General features: G+C 43.4%; 2 protein-coding genes across 2 annotated transcripts in view; both read right to left on the reverse strand.

Moving 5' to 3' along the window:
* Positions 1–25,233, reverse strand: part of gtf3c6 (general transcription factor IIIC, polypeptide 6, alpha) — a 1,355,101-nt gene that overhangs the window by 448,048 nt on the left and 881,820 nt on the right. The window lies entirely within an intron of this gene.
* gsdmeb (gasdermin Eb) lies at positions 193–24,923 on the reverse strand. The gene is made up of 10 exons (XM_079837753.1): positions 24,817–24,923; positions 23,882–24,120; positions 16,594–16,786; positions 7,475–7,643; positions 7,188–7,314; positions 6,836–6,952; positions 5,955–6,082; positions 2,242–2,413; positions 1,989–2,062; positions 193–605 (listed from the first exon to the last, which is right to left on the reverse strand). Exons 2-10 carry the CDS (start codon positions 24,087–24,089, stop codon positions 375–377), a joined length of 1,419 nt encoding a protein of 472 aa, XP_079693879.1. The 5' UTR covers positions 24,090–24,120; positions 24,817–24,923; the 3' UTR covers positions 193–374.

Here is a 25,233-nt window from a genome sequence, read left to right on the forward strand (position 1 = left end):
GTTTAAGGCAGGAAACTGGATACACGGAATTACAAAACCGGCCCAAATATGTGAATTTATTAAACATTATTTCACAGTATTGGATATCCACTTTAAAATATTGTATTACAGAATTTTACTATAAAAAAATATATATATTAAATAAATAAAAGAACATGTATTAAAAGACCAATTCAGAATGATAGCTTTTTTCACTATGATGTCATCCACAAAACGGCTAAAAGACCACTTAAGGATCACTGTTTTTTTTGTTGCTTTTTTTTCCCCAGAGAGTAGATCATCCACCTGCAGGCTTTAAGGCCCTTTGGTCTTCGTAACATAATACCTTGCACCGGTTTTTTGTTTTGTTTTTTTGGGCATTGCTGTTGCACTCGTCAGACAGGGGGTGCTAGAGATGCCAAACCTTTGACTGCAATGCATAGCATGAGAGGGAGGCGATCCTGGGGGTTGCTGATTTTTGTAACAAGTGAATCCTTCTCCTTAAACAAGGTCACGTTACAAGAAGCAAAGAGTGCTGCAATCTTCTTGAAAACCTCCTCATTGGCTAACACAGCCAGAGCTGCATCTTTCCAAGAGGTCTTCTTTCTTGAAGCCATATTTTGCACCTGCACAAAAACGGACATGTCATACAGGCAAAGAAAGGAAGCTCCGTTTCTTACATGTGGTACAGAAATGCTCATTACTAGCTCAAGCCAGAAGATAATTGACATGTTTAAGCCTATAATAAGAGATTATTGAATCATGGAGTCTATTGTGTTACGATTATCAACAAAACATGTACTCCGGGCCCCTATTAATTTCTGACCCTGATGTGCTGTCATTTATCACTATATTAAAAAGAATAAATGGCTAATTTTCAACAAAACTTATGGCGTCTAACTGTTTTAGAGCTGCCAAATATTGTATCTATTAACCCTTTTCTGTTAAAACCCTTTAAAGTCGTTTGTATAAGTCACACTCTTACCCATTTTATGCTTTCAACACACTACCATTCAAAAGTTTGGGGTCAATAAGATGTTTTTAAAAAGAGTTCTGTTATACTCCTTAAGGCTGCATTTATTTGATTACATTACAAATACAGTAAAGACAGTAACGTTTTCTATTTTAATATTCACCAATCATGCATAACATCATGACCACCATCCTAATATTGTGTTGGCCCCTCTTTTGCTGCCAAAACAGCCCTGACCTGTCGAGGCATGACCTCCCACTAGATCCCTGAAGGTGTGCTGTGGTATCTGGCACCAAGTTGTTAGCAGCAGATCCTTTAAGTCCTGTAAGTTGCAAGGTGGGGCCTCCCATGGATGGGACTTGTTTGTTCAGCACATCCCACAGCTCAAATCCTTACGCTTGCCCATTTTTCCTGGTTCTAACACATCAACTTTGAGGACAACATGTTCACTTGCTGCCTAATACATCCCACCCACTAACAGGTGCCATGATGAAGAGATAATCCGTGTTATTCACTCGATTTCAGTATTCTTTGAATAGAAATCTCAAAAGAACAGCATGTATTTGAAATAGTAGACATTTATAATGTTACAAAAGATTTGCCACTTTTGATGTCCTTGTTGAATAAAAGTATTAATTTGTTAAAAAAAAAATTGACCCCAAACGTTTGTTGTTAAATAAGGACTACAATTGTATGATTATATGACTTGAGCATGTACACTCCAAGTGGTTGTAATCTTATAGCAATCTCAGATGTGAATTTTGAAGGACTGTAATATTAATGTCACAAAACAGCATGTGAAAGTCTCTTCAAATGATGTTCACCACAAGCCTTTTCACTCATAAATCCAAAGTGCCCACAGGAAATTCCAGAAGGACCACATGGATAATTAGCCTTGCAAGATGCTCCATAAATTGACGGCATGACTGAATACCTCTATTAAACAAGGCCTATTTTTTACATGTGGTATTAATGCTTGTTTTTGATCACAATATTTTTGTATTATTTTGGAGTGCTCTTATGCAAGGATACTTACAATATGGAGCAGAGCTTGCAGGGTTGCGTAACTGCAGCAGGATTCGAGCTCAAACAGGGCAGAGTCAGTCATCTCTACATGGACACATGATTGTTTATGAGAACAAAGGTAATTTTGACAACAGGTGTATGACAATCATTCTGGCCTTGTGGCTGACAATAATGCATCTCAAGTACACCTATTATGCCACCTATCAACTGACTCCATCTATGACCTATACTGGTCAAAATTCTGTCACTTGAACTGAACTCACCATCTAAGGAGCTGAAGAGCAGGTGGGTGGCAGTAAGAACGCTGGGTTTCGTCTGCTTTCCAGAGGAGTTTGAACCAGCAGCCTTCTGTACAAGCTCCAGTGTGGCCTTCAGATCAGGAACCTCATCTAACGCACTGGGGTCAGGCTGTGTCCCATCACACAGGTCCTCTAGCTGAGAGAGGGACAAACAAGTCCAAAGATGACCAAAATTGGGTCTTATCTATTATTACTATACGTTATCATTCAAAAGTTGTTTTGTTTTCAAAGATTTAATACTTTTATTCAGCAAGGATGTATTAAATCGGTTAAAAGTGACAGTAAAGAGATCCCACTCAACCTTCAGTTTCTAGTTTTTCATTCTTTACATATTTATATCTATTATACACCAGCCACTATATTAGGTACAACTCTGTACTGCTTGTTAATGTAAATATGCAAAAACTCAATGCTTTTGGGCATGTAGATGGTAACAAGTTCCATTGAATTGTATTGGTAACAACAGAACTTGCGACCATAGTTGGCTTTGGGAAACACACCCTTGCCGAAGTTCAAACTGATGTGCATCAGAATGGAGAAGAAATGTGATTTAAGTGACTTTGAACGTGGCATGGTTGCTGATGCCAGACAGACTGAGTCTGAGTATTTCAGAAACTGCTGATCTACTGAGATTATCATGCACAACCATCTCTAGGGTTTACAGAGAATGGTCACAAAAGAGAAAATATCCAGTGACGACAGTTTTATGGGTGAAAATGCTTGGTAATGCTTGAAAACAGCCAAATTAACTCAAATAACTACTACTAACTGAGGAATGCAGAAGAGCATCTCTGAACGCACAACACATCGAACCTTGAAGCAGATGGGCTACAACAGCAGGTTCCTCTCATGTCAGCTAAGAACAAGGAACTAAGGCTACAATTCGCATGGTCTCACCAAAATTGGACAATAGAAGATTTGAAAAACGTTGACTGGTCTGATGAGTCTCAATTTCTGCTGCAATATTCAGATGGTATGATCAGAATTTGGCTTAAACTACATGAAAGCATGGATCCATCCTGCCTTGTATCAACGGTTCAGGCTAACTGAGCCACACCACACAAATGGCTTTTAATTGGTTTATTTCGTTAGCAAACATGTTAAGTTCTTTAACATTCACATTCAAATGATTTCATGAGGTTATCTTATACGGTTATACCCTACCTGTGCTCAGTTTGCACAAAGGCCGAACATGATAGTTTGCTTTGCAGCCCCTTTAAATAAAGACCAAGCATTCGATCTGCGTCAGAGCGGTAGCGCATCCACAAATCTTTCTACAGCGTCGTTGACAAGGCGGCCAGAGCGAAGTTTGACGCTCTCGCCGCCAGCGGTGTGAACGCACAGTAATGGTGTAAGGGATATTTTCTTGGCACGCTTTGGGCAGCTTAGTACCAATTGAGCATAATTTAAACACCACAGCCACCACAGAGTATTGTTGATGACCATGTCCATCTCTTTAGGACCACAGTGTACCATCCTCTGATGGCTACTTTCAGCAGGATAACATGCCATGTTAAAAAGCTCCCAATTATCTCAAATTACCTCCACAATCACCAGTTCTCAATCCAAATAGAGCACCTTTGGGATGTGAAGGAAAGGGAGATTGGCATCATGGCTGTGCAGCCGTCAAATCAGCAGCAACTGTGTTATGCTATCATGTCAATATGGGCCAGAATCTCAGAGGAATGTTACCAGCACCTTGTTGAATCTATGCCTCAAGAATTAAGGCAGTTCTGAAGCCAAAACAGGATCCAACCCAGGGCTCGCAAAATCGCCTGCCCGATGTCCCGGGGCTTATGTGTTTTCCACCAAAATGTATCACCGCACTGCCCGGCAGGCTATCTTAAATAGTGAAATAACATTTGTTTCTTGATGTGCGCTGTTCACTCTCTTGACTTGTTATTTGAAGGAACAATACGATCACGGAAGTTTTGATAAGGCTGATTTGACAGCAGTTTAACTGATCGGTTTCACACCGCACGCGGAGGCAGCGCAGAAGCTGTGCGCATAGAGAGCGGGAGCCGCGCGCGCCTTTTCCTTTTGTGCTTTTCACATTGGCAGTGTTTGTCGTGCGTAGCTGAACCGCTGTGCTTGTAAACTACAGACGAGTATCGTCCATTCTGTCACACCTTTCCGCTGTTCTCCTGTTCACCCCTGTCTGTCTCTTGTACTTTGATTTATGATGGGCAGGATATATCTGCTGAGAATGCGACCGTGTTCCCCTCTGTCCCAAACACATATGCATATAACATGCTGTATATAGGTAGTTTACATGATAAAAGTAACCTTAAAGTTAAGATATGCCTGTAGTTTTATTCATTTAAACGCCTCTGTGTGCGGTGTACATGCTCTAATCTGTTAACATGGGCGGCGGAAAAAAAAAAAGAGATGTTTTTTGATGTGCGGTTCTATATCCACCGATCGGGCAGGCAAAGTACTAAAAAATAAATGACATTATTAATTGTGATGAGAGATAAACCATTATTGGGGGTCCATTATAGAGTTGTGTTTGTTTGATAAAGACACAACTCTCATTTCATGGTAAAATGCAACGAACGTGCATCACTTTTTTATGTCCATTTTCAACTCTTCAGGTAAAACCAAATCAAGGAAAACATACGCGTAGAACACCTCCTAGTGGTCATTATATAAAACACGAAGGAGTTTTTTTAAATTAAATATTGGGTAACACTTTACAATAAGGTTCATTAGTTAACATGAACTAATAATGAGCTGCACTTATAAAGCATTTATTTATCTTTGTTAATGTAAATTTCAACATTTACTAATGCATTATTAAAATCTTGTTAACATTAGGTAATGCACTGTGAACTAACATGAACAAACCATGAACAGCTGTATTTTTATGAACTAACGTTAACAACGATTAACTAATGCTGAACAGAGGTGTTGTTCACGGTTAGTTCATGTTAACTAATGCATTAACTAATGTTAACTAATACAACCTTATTGTAAAGTGTTAACAAATATTGTTTAATTACTTAGCAACTCTGTGAAACACAGTGTATATATGAAAGTAAACTAATAAAGCCTATATTCAATATTAGTTTGGGTTGAACATATTTAGTGTTGTGTGTTCGGGAAGCTGCATTGACGGAAACAGTCAGTATTTTTGCCAAAGAACTTACTACTTTACATGTATTTTTTTGTTGCTGAATGAAAGAGATTGCATGCGCAGTGGAGAAAATTGTGAAAATCGATATGTGTGTGTGTGTGCGTGTGAGAAAATGTTAAGAGGCCCATGGATTTACACCGGTGTTTCAGTTCTGCTGATCCAAAAAAGACAGGTCAGGATAGAAAATCATAGAAATTTCAGTTCAGTTGATTTGATATTTCGACTCAATTTTCTACATAAAAATGCTCTTTTTTATTTGGGCTAGTTAAATTCTTTTCGGGCTACCAAAATCTCAAGAGTGCCTGCCTGAAGGGCTACCAGGCATTATGAAATCTTGCGAGCCCTGAAACCCTGTTCAAGCAAGGTGTACCTAATAAAGTGGCTGGTGAGTGTATATTAAAAAAATATTTTACATGTATAAAAAATAAATCAATATTAAATAATGGATCACACATTTATTAAATAGTATAATTCCCACTTAATTTCACTTTTAAAAAAGCAATCTGTAAAAAGTAAAGTAGGATTCCCCCGGCTCACTCACTGCTTCCTCCAGCAAGCTGATGGCCAGACTGTTCTGCAGGAGCAGAGAGATCTGCTGGAATAATGAGCTGCGTGTGCTGGATGGGAGTTTAGAGAGAACCGCAAACTGCCCTTGGAGTCCTTCGAAATCTAAAGAGAGAGAAAGAGGGGGCTTTCTATTAAAAAATGCTTTTAATAAACATTAAGTATACTCTATCGTATTCACCAACTCCCTGCTCAAACTCCATTAGGTCAAGATAGAACTAATTTATAATAACACAAGCAAAAGCTGATGTGCCTAAATAAGAGGGCTGTAGGGATGATGTATTTTTGTAGGCTAACCCAGAAGGCCACTGGTTCCCTCGACAAAAACCCAATAGGATTTTTCCATTCGCTTTTGAATTATCACAAAAAAGTGCGTAGATGAGTTTGCCTGTTCGGTGTGATGACGTTTACCGTCTCCAATAACCTCTGTAGTCCCATTTAGCAACTTGTTAACAACCGCCTTTTTCAAGACACATAACGGCTTTTAAAAAAAACCCACACAAGTTGGGTATTCCTGGTGTGTTTTATGTCATTGCGTGTGCTTGTGGTCTTGATCTTGTGTTCACCAAAGACCTTATTTCAGGCTTTTAACCAAATCCCATAAAAAAAAAAAAACACATTGACTTTTGAAGATGGAATCAGAAGTGCTAAAATCAGAAATCGTTTCCAGGTTTTGGCTAACAAAAATACATCATCCCTGCAGCACTCTGTTCTCAAATCCAGAGAGTCCCGTCTCAAGTTCACACCTTTGGTTGAGCCAATGTTGTTGTTTAAGGTTAGTCATGATGCGCAAACAAACAGTAAAGTGCCACAGAGCCATCTGTCCAAAAATGATTACTCCTTAAACTGTGTTGTTACCTTTCTGCAGTTTGCTGGTTGTTTTCCCTGGTACAGCACTAACTAGGTTAGCTTGCTTTATCTTCACTGGCCCGTCAACTTCAAAACCACCTTTTACATTTGACAGCAGACACAGTCCTGGCAAAAAGGAAATGGTACGATCATATTACTGCTTGTTTGACACAACAGAATTACTATCCCCATAATGTTTTTACTTTTATACAATAAACCATTTTGTGTTGCATTATTTTACTGTTGCGTTGCCACTTGACTTGGTTTCTTAAGCAAAAACAGTAATTGGTACAAAACTTCCAATGAGCTACTACAGAATGATAAAACTTGGCTTTAGCAAAACATGAAGAGCAATCAATACCGTAGCGTCCAGTGTGATCAACCTCTAGCTCAATCACGCTGTAAGCAATGGTGGTTTTGGTGGGGATGTTGATAGACACATTAGTGTCATACTCAACAAAAGGTTTCCCTTTATCATTGACTGACACCTGTGGAGAAACAAGACAGGACAGTTTGTATTAGGAGAGGAGACATCAGGACCGGACATGCCTACTCTGGAATGTTGTTAATTGATGATGATACACCCTGGACTATGTCAATGAAAAAGAGGGGTGTGTTAATTTTTTTCACCAAAGAAGAAAGACCAACCTTTATAGTCTTATTAAACCCGAACATTCCAGTGCAGCTACCACCTCCCTGAACCTCCTCAGTGACAGTGCAGGGCTGAGTGGTGAAGACTCGTTCCTTCACTATCGCCAACACCTCCCTCTGCATCTTCCGTGTCTGCTTGATCAGAGAGTGATGCAGGTCCAGAACTCTACAACCACAGCATAGATTTAAGTGTGATACGTTTGTTGAGTTTTTTTGTAATGATTAATCGACGAATGTTTAATTGTCAGTAATAACTTATCGATGGTCGATTAAGCAAGGTTAGAGTGTAGTGCAGCTCATGCAGCAAACACAAGGAAAAATGTGGCGAGCACGCCATAGTTACATATTCTAAATGTATTCATGTCTTCAAGCCATGCAAAGGATTAGGTAGGCTAGCTGTTTACTTCGAAACATAATTAACCATGCGTCCAAATGATGATGATCTTCCAGAGCTGTTTCAGCTGTGAACTTTTCATCTACGCTCAACAGTTGTTGAGTTATATCTATCTTTTACTTTTTCCTGTTGGTGTCATCAGGTTGATGACATCATATAAAAATATATTTTTGACAAAAAATAAACCAATTTAGTTTGTTGTTACAGCATGAAGCATATTTTGAGGTCATGTGATGAAAACATTATAAAAGTGAAGGGTAATGCTAATTTCACTGAAGAAGTTTTAGATACATATCAATGACAAATAAGACGGTGAAAACAAAAAACTTTTCTAAAAGATAGTCTAGACCAAGTGTGCCACACAAGTCCGGAAAAGCGACTTGTAACTGGCTGGCAGCATTGGTTTTCAGCATGAATGCCGCAAAAAACACACAAAACATCTAAAACGTGAAAGAGCTTTGCGATTGACTGTACACACAGATTTGACAAGAAATCTGAGGTATATTTTTACAGACAAAGCGCGTACACAGAGAGCTGCGTATTACTGAGTAATGCCACGCTTATTTCTGTTTTGTTCTTATAATGCTTAAATGGATGAATACACACAAAATTACGTTGAAATGCCAGTTCAATCCTCATAAGCAGTCTTAACTGAGTTAAAATAAAAAGTGTTTTACCATTGTCTGTCTAAATACTCGATTCTGATTGGCTGGAAGGTGTGCAATAAAACTGTTTAATGCACAGGTAGTTCCAAGTCAGTTTATTCACCATTGTTTAATAATGCACTGTTTTCATTGAAACAAGCACACACACACGTCACTGATCTGCGCTGCGCAACTCTGGCCCACCAGGAATGTCACTTGGCCCATCTTACATCTCAAAGCTGGATCCGGGCCTTAATCCCTTGCATGATAAGAACGTCTCGGTTACGGATGTAACCCTCGTTCCCTGAGGAGGGAACGGAGACGTAACGTTAGTGACTAACGAATGGGGGTTTCGCTTAGAAGCCTATCAACTTCGAGTTTTGAGAAAACGCCCAATGGCGTGCCAATGCCATGGGGCATGCGGAATTTGCATACGTAGCTCCGCCTCACTGCGTGAGTATATAAGGAAGTACGAGGCAATATCGCATTATGTTACCTGCTTGAGGAGCCAAGACTGAACTCCTGCGTTCCAGGCAACACAGCTGATGTGGCAAGGGGACGTTACGTCTCCGTTCCCTCCTCAGGGAACGAGGGTTACATCCGTAACCGAGACGTTCCCTTTCGTTCAGTCACTACGACGTAACGTTAGTGACTAACGAATGGGGGTCCCAATATAATCCCGCCACTCAGCTGTCTTCCAGTGCCCTGCGTAAGTGTGAGTACCCTGTCGTAAAACTAGTACGGACGAAGGACTCCCACTTAACACAGGATTACCAAGGTACACTGGGAAGCATATCCCAGTGAGGGAATGCCAAGATGCCTACCCGTGGGGAGGACTTAAGAGACACATATGACCCGGAGAGGGTTGCATATGGGAGATCTCTAGGGTACCAGCCGAAGGTGGATTTTTAACCCTAGGGGTGGCGGGGACACACCAAGGGAAGAAACCCGCTCACTGCGGAGACTTACGGTGAAATACACATGTGGGGGTCGCCAGAGGGAACCATGCACATGGGGCACCTGGCCGGACATGAGGGTCTGGGCTCGAGAGGGCAGACTGAACTGATGTCGGCGTCGACAGTGCTGGAGGAGCTCAGGGCTCTCGGGGAACTCACCTGAGGAAATATCGCACGTATCCAGTCCGTGGAGTGGAGTGGCGAGCAAGCGAAGACACCTGAACCTGGTCCTTACCGGCCCCTCGGGGGAGCGAGTACATAGTCGGACACTGGCTCCACTCGGAGATTATAGAATCTGGCGAATGTGTTGGGTGTCGCCCAGCCTGCAGCTCTGCAGATGTCTGCTAGCGAGGCGCCATGCGCTAGAGCCCAAGAGGAAGCCACACTCCGGGTGGAGTGTGCCCTCACACCAAGGGGACATGGTCGGCCTTGCTGCTGGTAAGCCAAAGCAATGGTGTCCACTATCCAGTGAGACAGCCTTTGCTTTGAGAGAGCACTTCCCTTCCGCTCTCCACCATAACAGACAAAGAGCTGGTCTGAGGTCCTGAAACACTGCGTCATGTCTACGTAGGCGCGGAGAGCGCGTACTGGACAGAGCAATGCCAAGGCTGGGTCTGCCTCCTCCAAAGGCAGCGCTTGCAGGTTCACCACCTGGTCCTTGAACGGAGTGGTGGGAACCTTGGGCACATATCCAGGCCGGGGTCTCAGGATCACGTGAGAGTTAGCCGGCCCGAACTCCAGGCACGCTTCGTCAACCGAAAATGCCTGCAGGTCCCCGACCCTCTTGACTGAGGCCAATGCGGTCAGCAGAGCCGTCTTCATAGACAGAAACTTAATATCGACCGACCGCAAAGGCTCAAAGGGAGGTCTCTGCAGAGCAGTTAACACTACTGCGAGGTCCCAAGAGGGTACGAGAGGAGAGCGAGGAGGATTCAGTCTCCTAGCTCCCCTCAGGAACCTGATGACCAGGTCGTGCTGACTTACCTTTTTGTTCTCCAAGAGATCGTGGTGGGCAGATATTGCGGCCACATATACCTTGAGGGTGGAGGGAGACAGCCTTCGCACCAGCCCCTCTTGGAGAAACTGAAGCACGGACCCGATCGGACATTTCCAGGGGTCTTCTTGGCGGGAAGAGCACCAGGTGACGAAGAGGTTCCACTTCAACGCATAGGCATGCCGAGTGGACTCTGGCCTAGCGGAAGTGATGGTGGCGACCACCGTAGGTGGTAGGCCACTCAAACCTGCCGGGTCCCGTCTAGGAGCCACACGTGGAGGTTCCAAAGGTCGGGACGCGGGTGCCAATGGGTGCCCCGTCTCTGAGTAAGGAGGTCCGGTCTCAGAGGAATAGGCCAGGGAGGGGCTGTCGCAAGGAGAATGAGTTCGGGGAACCAGGTCCGGCCGTGCCAGTACGGGGCGACCAAAAGGACCTGCTCCTTGTCCTCCCTGATCTTGCACAGAAGCTGTGCGAGTAGGCTCACTGGGGGAAACGCATATTTGCGTAGGCCCCGCGGCCAGCTGTGCGCCAGTGCATCCGTGCCGAGCGTGCCCTCGGTCAGGGAATAATACAGGCTGCAGTGGGAAGAGTCGTGGGAGGCAAACAGGTCTACCTGTGCGTCGCCGAACTGTTCCCAAATCAGCTGAACCGTCCGGGGATGGAGTCTCCATTCTCCCGGGAGAGGCTGAAACCGCGAGAGCTCGTCGGCTGCGTGGTTCAGGACTCCCGGAATATGGACAGCACGAAGGGACCTCAGGCGCTTCTGACTCCATAAGACGAGATGGCGGGCGAGTTGAGACATGCGGCGGGAGCGTAGACCGCCCTGGTGGTTGATGTACGCTACTACGGCCGTGTTGTCTGTCCGGACGAGCACATGTTGACCCTTCAGCAACGCTCGGAAGCGGTGCAGGGCGAACCGTACTGCCAGCAACTCGAGGCAATTGACATGCAGGAGACGCTGGGGTCCTGTCCAGGAGCCCGCGGCTGCTTGTCCATTGCACATGGCACCCCAGCCCGTGGCAGAGGCATCCGTCGATACGACAACATGCCTGGAAACTCGTTCTAAGGGCACACCAGCCCGTAGAAAGCTGAGGTTCGACCACGGGGTGAGTGTCTGTAAGCAGGCCCGAGTCACTTGGACCCGGAGCGTGCCAGACTGCCATGCCCATCTCGGGACTCGATCGCGAAGCCAGTGCTGAAGCGGTCTCATATGAAGCAATCCAAGCTGCGTTACCGCGGCTGCAGATGCCATATGCCCCAGGAGCCTCTGAAAAAGTTTCAGTGGAACCGCATTCTTGCTCTCGATTTGTCGGAGGCAAGTCAGCAGAGACTGCGCACGCTCGCTCGAAAGCTGCGCGTACATGGCGACCGAGTCGATCTCCATACCGAGAAAAGAGATCCTCTGCACGGGGCAAAGTTTGCTCTTCTCCCAGTTGACCCGAAGGCCCAGACGGGTTAAGTGGTGGAGAACCAGATCTCTGTGTCCGCAAACCTGCTCTCGAGAGTGGCCTAGTATGAGCCAGTCGTCGAGGTAGTTCAGGATGCGGACCCCGTGCTGCCAAAGGGGCGCAAGGGCTGCCTCGGCGATCTTCGTGAAGACGCGAGGGGACAGAGATAACCCGAATGGGAGAACTGCGTACTGGTATGCCCGCCCCTCGAAAGCAAAACCGTAGGAACGGTCTGTGTCGAGGAAGGATGGAGACATGGAAGTAGGCGTCCTTCAGGTCAATCGCTGCAAACCAATCGTACGGACGAACGCATTCGAAAAGGCGTTTCGCAGTCAACATCTCGAACGGAAGCCGGTGAAGGGATCGGTTCAAGATGCGAAGGTCCAGGATTGGCCGTAACCCACCGGTTTTCTTGGGTACAATGAAGTAGGGGCTGTAGAACCCCGACCTCATTTCGGCTGGAGGGACAGGCTCGATCGCACCCTTCGCCAGTAGAGTGGCAATCTCCGCACGCATGACGGGGGCATGGGCCCCGGTCATGGTATAGCGGACTCCCCTGTAACGGGGAGGAGCCTGCGCGAACTGAATCGCGTAGCCGAGCCTGATGGTCCGGGCAGCCCAGCGGGACAGCCCCGGAAGCTGAAGCCAGGCTTCCAGAGACTGCACCAACGGGGTCATCCGGACGACAGACGTACCCTGGGTGGGGCAGCGAGGCAGCGTTACCGGCGCGGACAGGGGAGGCTGTTGGGCGTCCCCGGGTCGGAGCACGGTTAACGGCTGCGCCCTGACAGAGGAGACCAGGGAAGGACTCGCGTTCCACTGGGGTCTGCTCTGCCAGGGGGCTGGCGACAGAGAGGGATGCGAGTGGCGAGACCCGAGGGTGGCGCGCACTGTCATCACCGGTCTCTGGGTGCTCAGAGACAGGAACATGAGTTCTTCCCAAGCGCTGCTAGCCCGGGGGCCAGCAGCGGAAGGATTTTCCCCCGGCCCTCCACCGGGGGAAGGAGAGGCCCTGCTACCATCCCCTGGGAAGAACTGGAACCCATCTCTGAGTTGTCCACCTCCATCCTGGCGTTTAACCAGTCTGGGGAGCGGACTGGGCGACATCCTCAACCACCTCCACGGCGCGGCCCAGGTGAAGGCTGCTGCTGGGGCCGGGCGGGAAGAGGGAGGGCGCCCTCGGCGGCGAGCGGACTGAGGCGACTGGGCCGGCGGCTGGTGCAGCAGCTGGCCGCCGGGGCAGTACGTGTTGCAGCCTCAGTCTGCTCTGGGGCGGCCGAGAACTGTTGGGCGCAGTTCTCAGCCACGCCGCCGAAGAGGCCAGCCTGGGATATGGGTGAGTTGAGGAGGCGGGCCCGCTCAACGTCCTCCACATCACCAGGTAAGGCCTGGTGTTCTCCCGGACCACAGCTGTGGACATCGCCCGACCCAGGGAGCGTGTGGCCACCTTCACCGCCCGGGGGCGGGGTCAGTTGCGGCACGCAGCTCAATGAAGAGCCCTGGGTCGGCTCCACCCTTGTGCATGTGCAAAGGGGCGGCGGCCTGCCCGTAGCACTGCGGGACCACGCCACCGAAGTAGACGAGCCCACAGGCTTTGGGGGGGGTGCTTAGGACAGCCACACCACGCCACGTCAAAGCCCTCTGTGGACACCGTAGTGCGCAACAGAGAGTTCAACAGTGGGGGGGGAGGGGGCCCCAGTGTACCCTAGGCCGCGGCCCCATCAAGGGCAGAGAAGGCGGAGGAGGCCACCAAACGGTCGCGAGAAGCACGGGGACTTCCGGGACCGCGTGATCTCCTCATGCACCCCGGGAGCGAAAGGCATTGGGGGCGGGGCCCAACAGCTGTCGGGTGCCGCCCCCAAAAACCAATCGCGCAACCACGAGCACCCGCGGCTGGGCGGAGTTCCACACCAGCGCGAGACTCGCGGCTGCCCGAGATAACATGGCTGTCAACTTTAGGTCAGATCAGGCAGTGCTGACACACCCGGAGGCGGAGCACAACCTAATCGTCATCCCCAAAGGACTCCAGCCCACCTTGGGATGCGGCGATCGACATCTCACTGCTATCCGGAGCGTGAACTGAACGAACGGGGCGTCAGAGACGGGCCGTAGATTCAATCCAACACTCGCGGAAGCGATGTATGAGAGGGGGGTGTGGCCCGAGGAATGAACGTCGGGGTTCTTAATACCACAGCACCGCCCTCAGGTCACCCTGGCCACCAGCCAAAGTACCATCTCACTCGGGGACGGTAGATTGGGGTGTGGCAGAGGGGACTCTCTCTCCTCACGGAGATCATTGAGTCTCGACCGTGACATCGCGATGGTCACGCCCCCGCAATGGAAACGTGACACATCCGCAAACACTGCCCGTGCGCGCTGAAGCCCAAACACGCTCGAGCAGTGAATGCGTCCTCAGACAGCAGCGGAAAATCGATCGCACCCGGAAGTGCACGGGCGAGCCGTCTTGAAAAAGACGTGCCACGCGCAAGCTCTTTTTGTGAGAGGAAAACCTTGCAGTCGATGCCGAAGCGCCCAGGGAAACACACACCAGCTGTCAGGCGGACCACTGCACAGATCAGCAGGCAGGAAGTATGCGATCACTGGAACGCGCCGTCACACCAACACCGACTGGAAAGCTGCTCGTCTCGAAGAAGCTGACAGAGTCTCAGAAGGCTGTAGGAGTGAAGAGGTAGGTACTCTTGGCTCCGAAAGCAGAAACATAATGCGATATTGCCTCGTACTTCCTTATATACTCACGCAGTGAGGCGGAGCTACGTATGCAAATTCCGCATGCCCCATGGCATTGGCACGCCATTGGGCGTTTTCTCAAAACTCGAAGTTGATAGGCTTCTAAGCGAAACCCCCATTCGTTAGTCACTAACGTTACGTCGTAGTGACTGAACGAAAGGGAACTTAAAATACTCGTATCTATCATTTTTTTCATAGATAAGAGTTCGAAACTGTAAAGTGTCTACTTTTATTTGTGTACACTCACATCAGCAAAACTGCAAAAATGAAACGTCGCAAAAATTAATTGAAATGCGTACTCATACAAGCATATACATGCCTCACAGGCATATTCTATATGTTAATATAACATTTGAAATATCGATAAATGAATATTCAAATATTCTGATTATGTAATCTGTATGAAACATGCATTTCACTCTATATGCACGTCCAGTATACTGCAGAGTCAGCATTGTCAACTTCATTTTTGCTGCCGACACCGATAATGCTTGTTTACTAATAAATTATAAAAATGTTCTTTAAGTATCCTTGTTGTTTTTCCGACACATTCATAATCATCTCTTTTCCCGGTGCGCTGCGGCAAGTGTGTGCGCTTGAGCACTAATTTATATTTTAATGCTCAATATTATGGTTTAGTGTTTCTCTGTAATGTAGAACAAGTTCGCAATGTTACATTTATTATTTATCATACATTTATACATATATATCCTCAATTACATATTTATGCAAAAATGAATATCATACATGCTATTAGTCAACTATTCAAACATTTTTTTTACTTTAGAATGAGATGACAGTTGGTGACTTTTGTCGCATTAGCTATGTAAACACACAAAAATCATCATGGACATGATTCGGATATGTTAAACAAGCGTGACTATAACAGAGAGCAAGTTTTTGCAAATGTGTAAAATATAATCAATAATTAAGCTAGCCTGACAAGCCAGACCCACATTAAGATGTTGGGTCTGGGAACACACCATTGGCAGGGCTCAATCCGAGGGGCGGGATAAACGATTGTCTTTCAAATTCCCTCTGCACGCAATAGGATAGCGCTACAACCAACCAGAGCAACGAAGAAGGTGAAGCGGAGCTAGTCGATAGATTAAACTTTCGCCGTATCCGGTCGGCAAAACTCCGAAAACATCTTCCTTTCTTAAGAATGACTTCAGTGCCGTTCTTTGTTCTTTCCTCAAAGAAAAGCTGAACTCCAAGTCTTCCAGAATCGCGGCCAAAGCCGACTTGAAAGAACGCTGTTCGCCAGCTTCTTTGTTTACAAGTAGCACGCGGAACCGCGTCAACTCTTTCACCATTATGTTAAGCCCACCCACCGACTCTATACACGATGTGATTGGCCTGAGCAGAGCTTGGTTTTTCCAGCTCGCAAGCCAACGGAGAGTTGCTAGACTACCCTGACTGCAAATTACATTTTATGTAATTTGAGCCAAGTGTGCCCCTTAACGAAGAGGGCCAGAGGGTTAAATAAACGACTACTAAAACTAGAAAAACTTAAGTCATGGGGCAGCCCTACCCAAGGTTAAGCACAGTGTAAAAAGCCCTATAATTGCCTTATATAATAATGTGATATTAAGCATACACATTGTAGAGACCTACAATACAGCCCATATCTCAGTTTGTGATCAAGAGCATACAAAAATGGGAAAGGAGAACTTCACTGACAGATGGTTAGAAATACAACAACAATTTTAGCTTTAAAACACAAAGAACATGCCATGCACTTTCATTTCCTCCCCCACCCCCCACCAATTCACATGCACTTAACATTTCCCTTTTTTACATTTAATGAAGTTCATGCCCGTATCTGTCACTTTGGGTGAGATTCACTTGCATTTAAACCACATTCCATACCACATCACTCTCTAATCTGACCAAGTTTGAGAAGACTTTAAAATGTGGTCGGTCACTCACCTAGATTTGGAATCCTGTAAGAGCTTCTGGACATCCACCTCCTCTTTCTTTAGGTTTCCAAACGATGACTGAAGTTTGCTGGAGCCAGTCCCCCCTATATTAATGCTCCCTGGCCCAAGTTCTGCTGTAGCACTTCCACTTTTGTTATCCACAACCTTGCTATTATAGGTCAAAAAGTCTGTTTCAACCACAACTGTGGACAAAAATAACAATGTTCCATCAGTTATCCCACACACACAACACCTTGTTAAAGACAAAATCACTGTAAACCATCACTGGTTGTAAACTTAAGCAATAATTCATAACAGCTAAGGGGGTTTTGTTATAAATTCACTGTAAACCACGGGGCTTATTGCTTGTGGTTGCAACAACGTGGTTTCCAAACAACGCATAAACAGAAGTAAAGACACAGTGGAAAACATGCTTTAAGACTTGGGTGTTTATTTTTATATATCAATATTAGCATATTTTTATAATGTGTATATATATATATATATATATATATATATATATATATATATATATATATATATATATAAAATGTATATGTATATAATATGTATCAAATATGTTTGGAAGCATGCTTAAAGATTGTGTTTATTAACCTATTTAATCCCAAATTTTTCCCAGACATGAAAATATCCAAATGTCATTAGTAACCCCTTGAAGTAATAAATATTTTTTTGAAATTATGGAAAATTGGAAAGTCTGTGAAAATTGTGTTTTATGCTCAGTCAAAATTAAATAATAATAATAATAATTATATATGAACAGAATTCAGAATTATAACACGTTTTTGCCTCCATTTTTCATGAGCTGAACTCAACGATCTAAGATTTTTCTATGTACACAAAAGGCCTATTTCTCTTAAATATTGTTCACAAATCTGTCTAAATCTGTGTTAGTGAGCACTTCTTCTTTGCCGAGATACGCCATCCACCTCACAGGTGTGGCATATCAAGATGCTGATTAGACAGCATGATTATTGCACAGGTGTGCCTTAGGCTGGCCACAATAAAAGTCCACTCTAAAATGCGCAGTTTTTAGTTAGTTAAACTTTATTGTCCTTAAAGGCAATTCTTTGTATAGACAGCAGTAGGAACAGTAGTATACACATACACATATTAACAACACAACACAACACATCAATTACCTTGAATTACAGAAAAATCGTTTAAAAACTTAATTGCCGCCGGTATAAAAGAATTTCTATATCTATTTGACTTACACAAGGGGAGTCTAAATCTCCGCCCTGAAGGAAGGAGTTGAAATTCAGCATACAATGGATGAGTAACATCAGAAAGCACTACCTGGCCCTTCCTAATCGTCCTGCACTCATAAATCTGTGAGATAGTCCTTAAATCGGTCCCCACTATCTTACTGCACATTGTCACAATGCTTGTCAGCTTCCTCCTGTTCTTTAAATTAAGGTTACCATACCAGCAGACGATGGAAAAACTTAAAATGGCTTCAATGAAGCATGTATAAAACATTTTCATAAAAGAAACATCCATGTTAAAAAGTCTAAGTTTCCTTAAAAAATGCATACGCTGAAGAGCTTTTCCTCTAATTATATCGGTGTTTTCCTCAAATTGTAATTTATCGTCGATTATAGTCCCTAAATATTTATATTGTTTGACTACTTCTACCTGCTGTCCCTTTATGATAGAAGGCAACACAGGTGCAGAGCTCTTCTTACGGAAGTCAATAAGCATCTCTTTTGTTTTTGAAGCATTAATATTTAAAAATGAATCATCACACCATTGAATAAAATTATCGATCACTGGCCCAACATCTGGCTCAGACTCAGTGAGAAGAGACACAGTCGTCCGCAAATTTAACAATGTGTCTCCCATTAAAAACACTACGACAATCATCAGTGTATAAAGAAAACAAAAGAGGAGTTTATCAGTTTATCACACAGCACAATGCCACAGATGACGCAAATATTGAGGGAGTGTGCAATTGGCATGCTGACTGCAGGAATGTCCACCAGAGCTGTTGCCCGTGAATTGAATGTTCATTTCTCTACCTCTATCTCTATATCTGCCCGCCCAGTTATTAACACATTTTAAAGTTCAGTTTAAAAAGTTTAAAATGTGTTTTGGTGAAAGTTTCATCACATTTTAGTGATACTATTGTGTACATGTTAAAGAGTTGGATTCTCATGCTAAACAAGAGTGTTTGTTTGAAACTGCATCAAATGTCTGTGTTTTGTACATAAAGTTAAATGCATATAAATATAAACAACACGAACATATAGTGAATTGAAAGTTATCCAGGGAGTGTGTGTACGAGATTCATTAGCTCCGCCCACCGCACGCCTTCACAAGTTCGGTTATTTTCGGAAAAAATCGGTACAGCGTATATCTGTCTTTTATAAATATGATAAAACTAAAGACTCTTCGGAGATATGAAGGATGCAATACTACTCTATAGGTACTAAACATGATAAACATGAGATTGGCAGAAACTGTGTGTTATGCCAATTCAAAAATGTTACTTTAACACTTTATTTTTACTTTATTAGTAACTTTATTAGTAACTAGGCATGTGCCGGTATCAAATTTTTATGTTGCGATTAATTGCTGAAGCTTTTATCACGGTATGCGGTATTATCACGGTATTGAAATTTGTTGTAAAAAAAGTATTATCATACTATAACAGGTTTAATAACTTTCTTATAACAAAAATAACCAAACATTTAAATACAATTAAGCAATACACACAAATGTATAAAGTAAACAAATATTTAAAACAGATTAAAGTGCAAAAGAATGATAAAGAACAATAGGTAACCCTTTACAATAAAGTCTCACTAATTAATGCATTAACATCAACAAAGAGCGAATAACTACATTTTTACAATTATTATTCTTTGATAATGTTAGTTAAAAAAGCAACTGTTAATGTTAGCTCAGGTCCATTAAATAATACCGTTACAACTTTTGATATTAATAATGTGTTATTAAATGCTGAAATTTACATTTAACTAAGATTAATACATGTTTTAGAAGTATTTTTCATTGTCAGTTTGTTAATGAATGAACTAATGTTAAATAATGGAGCCTTATTGTAAAGTGTGTGTGACTGAATAACAATCAGAACACATTCAAACAATATCTAGGGCATGTAATTTAGTCCAGGTTAAAATATAAAATGTTTAAGTTTGAAAATGAATAGCCTTAAGTCTTTAAGTATCAAGTTGGTCGTGTGATGAGCACCGTGGCGAATACAGAAAACTTTTTGTTTACGAGGGTTACCGGGGAAACGGCTGCATTTCTGCTGTTCCGTCAGCGCCCTCTGCTGTCAGAGAGTGAATGTGCACTTCAGCGCGTCTCCTTCACACGTTCCGCCATGTGCTCTGTTCATGCACGTTGGGTTTTGTTTACATCAGTGCGAGTTCCCCTTTGACATATTGTTCATTTTAAACGGTTGATGGGTAAAGTATTCTTAAAATGCATTCTAAAAATCTGAATAATTTGTAAGAAATAATTATTCACAATATTGTGCATGTTCATTATTGCGGTATATTGTCTATTAGTAACATACACTGATTAGGCATAACATTAAAAACAGCAGGAAAATTGGGCAAGCGTAAAGATTTGAGCGAGTTTGACAAGGCGACTTGTGATGACTAGACGACTGGGTCAGAGCATCACCAAAACTGCAGCTCTTGTGGGGTGTTCCTAGTCTGCAGTGGTCAGTATCTATCAAAAGTGGTCCAAGGAAGGATGAGTGGTGAACCAGCCACGGCTCATTGATGCACGTGGGGAGCACGTTTTGAGCGCTTGGATCACGCACCTTTCCAGCTCACTCGGTTTCCACTCCACTATTTTTAGATGCATTTTGTCCATAGAAATGCGTTATTCAGTGCTGCAATTTGGCGCAACTGGTGAAAGTTTTCCGTACATAAAGCGCAGATCCGACTAATCGATAGTCAACGATTTTCATGATCGATTAGTTGTTGCAGCCCTAGTTAACATACTTTACTAACCTTTTGTTTTGGAACTTTGATGCAGCCATCATCTTCTTATGGTGCAAACAAGAATAAAACTGCTCTGGTCATGTGACACTGCACATATTTAATTGAGACCCTTTATTTCCCCCATATTTGCAGGAAATGCACTAAAACACCAGTCAGTAACACTTTTAGAGCTTTATAAATGAAAACAATATTTACCGTCACTATTGTGTCAATCTGGATATCGCCATTAATTGTGCAATTGCTGAAGAATTGATCAAATATGTTTGCGTTCCTCTTTGCTTAAAAGAGTAGTTTTCGATTCTGTACATTGTGCCAGGTGCAAGCATGTCGTTGTAGTTTGGGCACCAGTAAGATTGCAGGGACGATTCACATTTATGCCCCGTGACTGATTTGATTTTTTTAGCCTCTTGGCCAGCATCAGAGAGTTTTTAGTACAGCGTTTAGTCCATGTGGTGTGAGTGTGACAGAACGCCCCCTCTGGCCACCGGATGCTTGGCCATTTCGTTTCATCGTTTAAACATTGACAAGGTGCTATGGCAAATGGATCTGTAAGACGTATCCCATTCACTAACGTCAATTTCGTTGAATAACAGTGCTTATCGCTGGGTGACAAGCTGTTGTAATATACGGAGAACATTTAATCTAACTATATTGTATACCATATCCGTATAATTCTCTAGCCGGGGCGATTGGGTTTTCTGCAATCATGATGCTTGCGCATCCCAAATGTTTACAAACCTATAATTAGCCTATTGTTTATGGCCACCACCTGAAAAATCATTCTCTTTTTGGAGGTTTGCTGTTGCCTCTCAAGTGCACCTGCTGTCACTTTCATTTCCACCAAAGCAGTTGAAACTGATTCACAATCACTTATGCTTCCTAATCGGACAGATTGATATCCCTGGAGCTTAACTGACTTAAAGGTGGGGTAGGTAGGATTTGGTTAAAAAACTTTTTCTCCAAATTTGTTTAAACTTTCTTTATATATCAATACATAATTAAAATGTAAGTACTCTGAAAAAGAAAGTATGAAAATTGAGTGCCTGTAGACCTCTCACGACTGTTTTAAAGACAGCTCATTATTTCCATTCACTCCACCTTCTCCCTTCTGGGCTCTTTCCAAAGCCACGCCCCCAAAACACATGAACGCGCCACGCCGACCACGATCAGCTCAGCTGGAGGAAGACGCATTATTTACCCGAGACGAGCGGAGAAGAAGAAGCGGACTGCATGTAGTGACATCATGTTAGAATCACATGTAATAAAAAAAATCTAACTTTATCATTATGAATATAAACAAATAAGATGTCTTTTAGTACTCACTTTCAAGCTAGAATAACGATACTGGTAAAGTTTAAAATACACACACAACACAGTGTCTATGACACACACAGATACAAGATGTAAACATTGGTAGAGTAAATAAAAACAAACCAAGGGCCGAAATAAACGTGCAGGTAAAGTTCCCGGTGAACATGGTAAAAGAGTTTAGACAGAGGGTAGTAGCTAAAGCTAACTAAGTTCTAAAAAAAGTTCCTGGATGCGGTGTACTAGCTTTTACACATGCCTTTTGTTATCTAAAGTTACATTTTGCGAAATTCAACACGACAGGGATCAACTTGAGCTAAGCATATTGAGTATTTATCATCTCTACTAATGGCTCGCTAAGTGTAATAACATTGTAACTTTATGCTAAGTAATGTTATGTTAGCTATATTAGGCAGCTACGTGTGCTACTGAGACATGCTTCATGAAAACATTAACCAAAAAATGTATAATCAAAATGAAAGATTACCTGTCCAGCAGAAATACAGCCTCTTGAACTCAAACGGGTGCGCCAGGGTTGCCAGGTCACAACAAAATCCGCCCAATTGCTACTCAAAACTAGCCCAAAACAAGCCCCGCGTTTGGGGGGTAAAATATGTGTCTTTTTGGTAGGGCTGCCTGCTAAAATTCGCAAATCCCGGGGCAAAACATCACATAATTGGGGTCGCTTCAACCCGCGGACATGAAAAACAGCCCGCGGCAACAGTTTTTGAAGTAGCCCTGGAGTAACACTGGAGCGCGCGCATGTGGGCAGATCCTGGAGCAAAAGCGCCGGTAGCCATGGTAGCGAGAGAGAGTGACAGTCGCCCAAGCCAATCACTTGATTCGGCCCGAACGAAAATAATGAGCGGTGTTTATTGCAGATTAAAAAGTCTAGAGTCACTCGATTTTTATACTCTCTTTTTCAGAGTACTTAAATTTTAATTATGTATTGACATATAAAGACAGTTTAAACAAATTTGGACAAAAGTGTTTTAGATCAGACTTACCTACCCCACCTTTAATGATGATTAAAGGGTTAGTTCACCCAAAAATGAAAATTCTGTCATTAATTACTCACCCTTATGTCGTTCGAGACCCGTAAGACCTCCGTTCATATTCGGAACACAAATGAAGATATTTTTGTTGAAAGCTGATGGCTGAGAAAGGCTTCAGACAGGCCTCCATTGGCATTCAGTACACTTATACTCCCAAGACCGATAAAAGGCACTTAAAATGTCGTTACAAAGTCCATCTCACCACAGTGGCTCTACAATAATCATACGATGCGACGACAATAGTTTTTGTGCGCAAAAAAAATCAAAATAACACCTTTATCCAGCTTGTTAATGCCTTCCGCGTGTGCCTCCACGACGCATGCGCGAGAATATGACGTAGCGCCGGGGTTCGGGAATCCATGAAATGCACACTCTAACCCCATTTTGAGCACTACGCCGAGACCTAAAGCACGATCAATGTAGAATCCAACAGCTTAGATACGCGCGTCTTCCTCTGATTGTAAACAAATCACTTCTGGGTCATCTGTCCGAACGCCGGATCTGCGTCATATTCTCGCGCATGCGTCGTGGAGGCACACACGGAAGGCAGTAACAAGTTGGAAAAAGGTGTCATTTTGATTTTTTTCCCGCACAAAAACTATTGTCGTCGCATCGTAAGATTATTGTAGAGCCACTGTGGTGAGATGGACTTTGTAACGATGTTTTGAGTGCCTTTTATCCGTCTTGGGAGTGTAAATGTACTGAATGCCAATGGAGGCCTATCTGAAGCATTTCTCAGCCATCAGCTTTCAACAAAAATATCTTCATTTGTGTTCCGAATATGAACGGAGGTCTTACGGGTCTCGAACGACGTGAGGGTGAGTAATTAATGACAGAATTTTCATTTTTGGGTGAACTAACCCTTTAAGTGTTCCCTTAATTTTTTTTAGCAGTATTCTTGTCAGTAAAAAAAAGTGTCAGAAAAGTTGGTCTGTACCTGGATTAATTGGATCTCCAACAAGAACATCATTTAGTTTGAAGTCTGATGGCAGATACTTGGGCCTCTGCCAAAACCAGTAACGATTGCGCTTGAGGACAAGGGCCAGAGGAAACACACCGTCCGAGTCATTGAGACGGGACACTGGGATCAGGGAACCATCAGTGTCAATCTCAGAGACCACGTTCTTAGTGGCTTTTGCAAACATCTTGAATGCTGACAGGATTTTTGAGGGTCAGCTGGAAAAAGCACAAAGCTATCATAAGTGATTTCATTTCAAAGTATTACTCCTATCAGTGTGCATTACTAACAAAAAAAGTATCATGGTTCTTTAGACATATGCATGCACTTTATAAATACCATGTAAGGACCATGTCACTTAAATATTTATTTTACATTGTCCTTGTTACAAGTTACATGTCCTTACCGGTACTCTAGTAATAACAGTAAATTATGCATAATACAAGTAACTAACCCATAGTAGCTAACAGTTACATGTTGTTAACACATTCTACATGTGAGTATTTAATTTGAATTGTACTACAACAAAGATGCCTTAAAATAAAGCGTAAAAGAATATCCACAATAAATCATTCAGTACCGTTGTATTACACAGATGATCTGTATCATGAACACTGGGTCTAGTTGCAGTTGTAATAAATACATAACAGACATGTTGTCTATGACACACTTATTCAAATAACTCGCTACCGACAATGTTATGATGTCTAGTTTCGCAGTTACCAACTGCTACCTCATACCTATACATAATTTAACTGTGACGCTAAAGAAGCCGAAAGGTACAATGTAGCGATAGAATCATTGTAATCCTTTATTCTCTTCAAAACACACCAGTTCTGACAAAAGCGCACTAAATAACATTTAAAGGTAATAAATACAACTTTGCAGGCAGCAAAAAACTTGTAAATACTGACCTCGCGCTTATCGTCGTCTGCTCTTGTCGGGTGTTGCAGAAAACATCTGAAGACGTTCACTACCACAGCTGAAACAAAACAGTCCAGCGAGTCATCGTCTGATTTACACACGCCTACCGTTTGCTCAGCCCCGCCTTCACGTATTTCATTGGCTCCCTCTCACACAAAGATGATTTCATTCGCTGTACAGATTGTCAATCAAAGAGCGGACTTTTTATCTCTTGAGAGAGGGTGTACTTGTAAACAACATGCAAGTTATTTACAAGTCGTCACAGAGAGTATGAAACTAAATTTTTTTTTAAATTTGGAGTGGATTTAATGTAATAATAATTGTATGTAATTTAATCCATCATACCCTATAGCAGGCTGTTAATACAAGTGGCCTACCTTGTCTTTCTGTGAATCAAAAACCATTAA

This window comes from Gobio gobio, assembly GCF_949357685.1.
Source record: "Gobio gobio genome assembly, chromosome: 15".
Lineage (NCBI taxonomy): Eukaryota > Metazoa > Chordata > Actinopteri > Cypriniformes > Gobionidae > Gobio > Gobio gobio.